At 42.0% G+C, this 5134-nt stretch overlaps 1 protein-coding gene across 1 annotated transcript; it reads left to right on the top strand.

Moving 5' to 3' along the window:
- Positions 1–689: 689 nt before the first annotated feature.
- On the top strand, positions 690–2013 carry LOC307122391 (uncharacterized protein; the record flags this gene model as incomplete). The annotated part of the gene is made up of 2 exons (XM_079846377.1): positions 690–880; positions 1044–2013. The coding sequence occupies 2 exons, from the start codon at positions 690–692 to the stop codon at positions 2011–2013; spliced, it is 1161 nt and encodes a 386-aa protein (XP_079702503.1).
- Between the last annotated feature and the right edge of the window lie 3121 nt (positions 2014–5134).

The raw sequence follows: 5134 nt of genomic DNA, 5'->3' as shown, positions 1-5134 counted from the left end.
ATAGGTGATTAAAATTGATAAATTAATAATAAATTAGAGTTATGTTTCCTTCATATTATTTCCATACAACATTTATACTTACCTTAAGGGACCTAGCAGTGGTGGACCGTCCAGCTCCAGTGGCTCTGGAGTTGGAGGAGGAGTCTGCAACTCCACTATTGTCCTGGCTTTAGCTCTGGCAGCTTTCTTTGCCTCCTTCCATTTTTTCCTTTGTGAACGTTTTTTCTCTCTCTGTGAGGTCATTAATAGCTTTCTTCTTCCCTGTATCTCTATCTTTCATCCATCTCTCCCTTTCTTAATTAAGGTATGCCTCTCTTTGTTCAGGGTTTGCATCCTGGCGTTTTCTTTATTGCCGTGCACTTTCTGCCGCACTCAGAGGCATGTCCTGAGAACAGCGATGATTTTGTTTTTTTAATTTACAAAATATTATCTACAGCAGATGTTTCTATAAAATGTAGTATAACATTTCTATAAATTACAATATTAACTACAAATGAATGCTATGTCCACCCTGTCATGTGTATGTCCACCCTATTGAGTCTAAGGGGCCGACAGGGTGGACATTATGGAACAACGACAGGGTGGACATTTTGAGCTTCAATTAGCATATTAGCTTACAGCAAACTGTGACTAGCTAAATAGTTATGCTGCGTTCTATTATGGTCAACGATCCGACTCGGCCCTCGGATATGACGTCACTTCCACACTTCAAGCGTTCTGGTATGTTTTGCGCGTCCGAGTCGGAGAAAAACATGGACGCCACCCGGAAAGCTGTTGCTATGGTAGCACTGGCCGAGTACCAGGCGCTCCAAAATAAGTATGTGCTTCACCTACACAACACAGAGGAAGAACTCCAGGAAGAGAGCACAAGACGCAGAAGGTATGCTTGCTCATATTTCAGTATGTTTGGTCAAGTTTGAGCCACGTTATAGTAGATAATTTTGATGGTGATATAGGCTACTCCTTGCAGTATTGCTCTCCCCCCCCCCCAAAAAAAAAAAAAAGTTTTTTTTAATCTCTATTTCTTTTTCTCATTCACGCAGGGCTGTGGTATCAGCTGTGCTGCTGTCCAGGCAGCAGATCATCCTCAAGTCTGGAATGGAGTGGGAGATCATGCTGGATATGGATGACAATACATTTGCCAGTCATTTCCGGATCAGAAGAGCCAGGTTTGAGCAGCTCCTTCGACTGCTTCAGGAGGGGGGCCTGCACACCGAACACAGCCATGGACTTCCCCCCTTGCCTGTTCCCAAAAAGGTCCTCATGTTTCTCTGGTATATGGCCAACCAGAACAGCTTCAGAGAGATATCTGATAAATTTAATGCTTCCCAGTCAGCGACGCACAGAGCCATCCTTCAAGTGCTGACCATCATGTCAGGGATTGGCACAAACTTTGTGTCTTGGCCAAGGGGCTGTGAGAAGAGGATGTCTTCTGCTGTCTTCCAGCGCATCTCTGGCCTAGATGGAGTCATTGGGGCGATAGATGGTTGCCACATCAGGGTCCAGAGGCCACCCATCAGAGGAGGGGATTACATTAATAGGAAGTCCTACTACTCTGTCCTCCTCCAGGGAATTGTCAATGATGAAGGCCGCTTCATTGACATCTTTGCCGGACCACCAGGCAGGGTGCACGATGCCAGGATGCTGCGGGGCTCCACTTTTTACACCGAATGGCAGGAGAAGATGGGGGACTATCGTCTGCTCGGGGACAGTGCCTATATTGGTCAGGCCTTCCCCTTCATAGTAACACCTAAGCGTGACAACGGGGCCCTCACCGATGCTGACCACCAGCAAAATTACAACATCAGTCGGGGGAGGGTCATCGTTGAGCAGGCATTTGGCAGGACGAAGTGCAAGTGGCGGCGCTTAAGAGACCTGCAGAACACCAGGATGGACATTGTGGTAATGATTATCATGGCTGCATGCTTCTTGCACAACTTTGCGCTTGGAGCTGTGAATGGCTGTGATGAACACCCAGAGGGATGTCCAAGAGAGGAGGATGGCAACGAGTAGTTGTGACTATTGTTATCTAATAAATGTCTATTGTTTATTTACACCTTTTAAACAGTTTCAGTGTCAATTTTCTCCCCCTTTAAATCGTACCTAGAACTGTCTTAAACCTAAAACTCACAGAGTTATGTAACACTCTCCTAACATAACTTAATATTTTTTGTAATGTTCATGTATTGTTAAGTGTTGTAATACAAAGTGTTAAAACTTAACTTAATTCTTCATTGTGCTTCACAGGCCAGTGAGGTTTTTTTTGTAGCTGAAAAGACTGGTAACATTCAACCATGACAAGGCTTGGTTAATAGTAAAACAATATTTTATTGAAATTTACTATATAAATTGCACAGAACTGTGCTTTGTTTCCTTTTTTGTGGTCATTCACAAGGATAACACAGGATAACACTGAAAAACGGGAAAGTTAAGGCTAATAAATAAAATAAATTAACGGTATAATAGCATGTAAACAACTGTATTATAGCATGTAAACAATTCAACCCATACCGACATACATTAACATTATAATAAAAATAATAATTTTACATCTTTTCCACCATCTGGGTAAGCAACCTCTGGAATCCCTCCTGGGATTCCTTCATTTGTGCCAGGGTCTCAGCGTGGCGTTTTTGGGAGGCCGCTTGGGAGGCTGCCTCTGACTCCCTTAGAAATTCCAACAGCTCATTCTCCCTCTGGCGCTTGCGTGGCCTCCTTGGGGTAGCAGTGGGAATGGTGGTAGCAGTGGGATGAGGAACACAGGAGGACAAAGGAGGTGATGGAGGGCTGGATGGAGCTGGAGAGGGGGAATTGGACACACACACAGGTGAGGGAGTGCTAGTAGACTGTGCAGGTGAGATGTCTGGTGCAGACACATTGGCCTGTAGTGCATCTGGCCTGCGCACATCCAGGCCCATGGTTGTACCCACAACAGGGAAGACGATATCATGGTGACCGCCCACTAGGCCCCCTCCCTGTGGACGAATTGTTGCCCTTTACTTTTTTGTATGCCTCCACCAATGTGTTCCATTTCCGAGCCACCTTGTCTGGCACAAAGGTCTGCTTGAAATGGTGGCTTAGCTTGCCAGCAATATCCTCCCACAGCAGCTTCAGGCGCTGGTTCAGGTCATGGAGGGACCTGGGAGGGCCCTTACCCTCTGCCTCCATTTGCAGCCGCATGAGGTCAATGAGAAATAATGTTTGATCCCTCAAGAAAATCTCATTGGTGACAAGTGAGGCAGTGGCAGTGGTAGGCAGTAAGGCAGTGGGGTGGTGGCTCCCACCTGGCTGATATCTGAATCAGAAAAGAAAAAGAAAGAAAGATTAGCACAGTTAGCACAGTCCTCAGGGTTTAAAACAGTGTATGTGCATTAGTATCTCACCTGTGCTTTCAATGCACACTATGTTCACCGAGGTCATGAGCGTCTGGTCCAAGTAATAACCTGCTGTGGGGTTGGCCTGTTGTTGGAACAAGGGCCCATGAAAGGGCCGGGCCCTCTCCTGGTCCCAGTACAGCTCTATCTTCCCATCAATAAACACTAAAAATCAAACAATGTATATTACACTATGTATCTTTTGGGCAGTATGCTTTACAGTTGTCATTTTATCACACTTTTTTTTTTAATATATAGGCCTATGTTTTATATATAATATTATATATAATATATACAATTTTTGTTAATATATCTTCATTACCTATATATGTTTATTATTTTTGTTTCGTTTAAAAGCTTTACATATCAAGCTTTATATAGATATTTTTCTCATAGTTATATGATGACGTTATGTTTCTGCTTTTTTTTTTTTTTTGGCGCGTTCCAGTTCGCGGAGACCATGAAAGCGCGCACTGATTGATTTATTTTACGAAATCAAAATGCTTTCTTGTTATTGTGAATTTACACAAATAAAAGTATTGCGACTGATGCATTATTCTGTTCTGTATGTCCATAAATGTTGATAGGAAAATGCAAGCAATCGCCTCGTCGGCGCCTCGTCATGCAGTGCGCGCTCCACACTCCGCACACACATTTGGTTATGCGCCTAATAATAGCTAACAATAATCTAGGTTAACGTTATCAAATCAAATCATGCATTTTCTAACGTTACCTACCGCGAGTCAGCGCTGCGCCAGTTTGAAAAAGGCGGGTACAGGACCCTTTTTAATGAACGTTTGTTGTAGGTCTACTATGCATAGAGATATCTGAACATCTTTGCCAAATGAACATTTAAACAACTAAATCGGTCCAAAAACAATGAAAACAATTCATACTTACAAGTCACACAGGTCGCAGCCATCTTGTATTCCGATTCGGAATTCTTGCTCGGTGTCCTCACGGTTGTCCAAACTTCCGAGCGGCAAAATCCGAGGAAAGGGGGCGTGTTGGTGCGTGTTGCTAGGTAACGTCTGTCTTCCTAGTCGGAGCTCCGACACGGATAAATAATCGAACGCAGCATCAGTCTAAGTTGTATAAACTATAAAGTTGCATTAGTATTAATATAAAGTTGTCCTTTTTTACAGTCATTTTATGGTTTAGAATGTTTCCATAAACACTGATATCACCCTGTGCAGGTCTTAAATGCCTTAAAATAGATTTTTAGTGTAGGTGATTAATAAATGATTTTGCATATTTTTAATGCCTAAAAATTAACGTTTCCATATCTTTTCATTTAATTGTTTATTCATGTATAGTAATGATTTATAAAAAGAAAACTAAAACCAGTGTGAAATAAATGTTAAAAGCAGGAATAAGAAATTAATTGTACAATTGTACTTTTTCTGCAGGTACTAAACATCTGCAATGTTTAGTCTGGTGTCCACAAATGACAACGGACCTTTCGCAAAAACAGTAGTATGAAACAGAGCTTACAATTTATTTTTTATTTTTTTTTACATTTTAAGAAACCCAATCAATAAATAGACCCACTGTTTTGTGACTTTACTGTGTAGCCTATAGTCTCAGTTCAAGCAGTAGCTATACGTGCACTGATCGATCATCTCTTCTAGCACATGAATATGTTGTTTAAGTGTGATAAAAACCAAGGCAGAATTGAAAAGAGTATCCCTGGCTCTAAAATGTTAATTCTCTGCTAAATTATATGCTAAATAATAATAATGAACTGCTCGTCTTTCTCT

The sequence above is a fragment of the Gobio gobio genome (genome assembly GCF_949357685.1).
Source record: "Gobio gobio genome assembly, contig: scaffold_190, whole genome shotgun sequence".
NCBI lineage: Eukaryota > Metazoa > Chordata > Actinopteri > Cypriniformes > Gobionidae > Gobio > Gobio gobio.
This window is presented reverse-complemented; position numbering and strand designations above follow the sequence as displayed.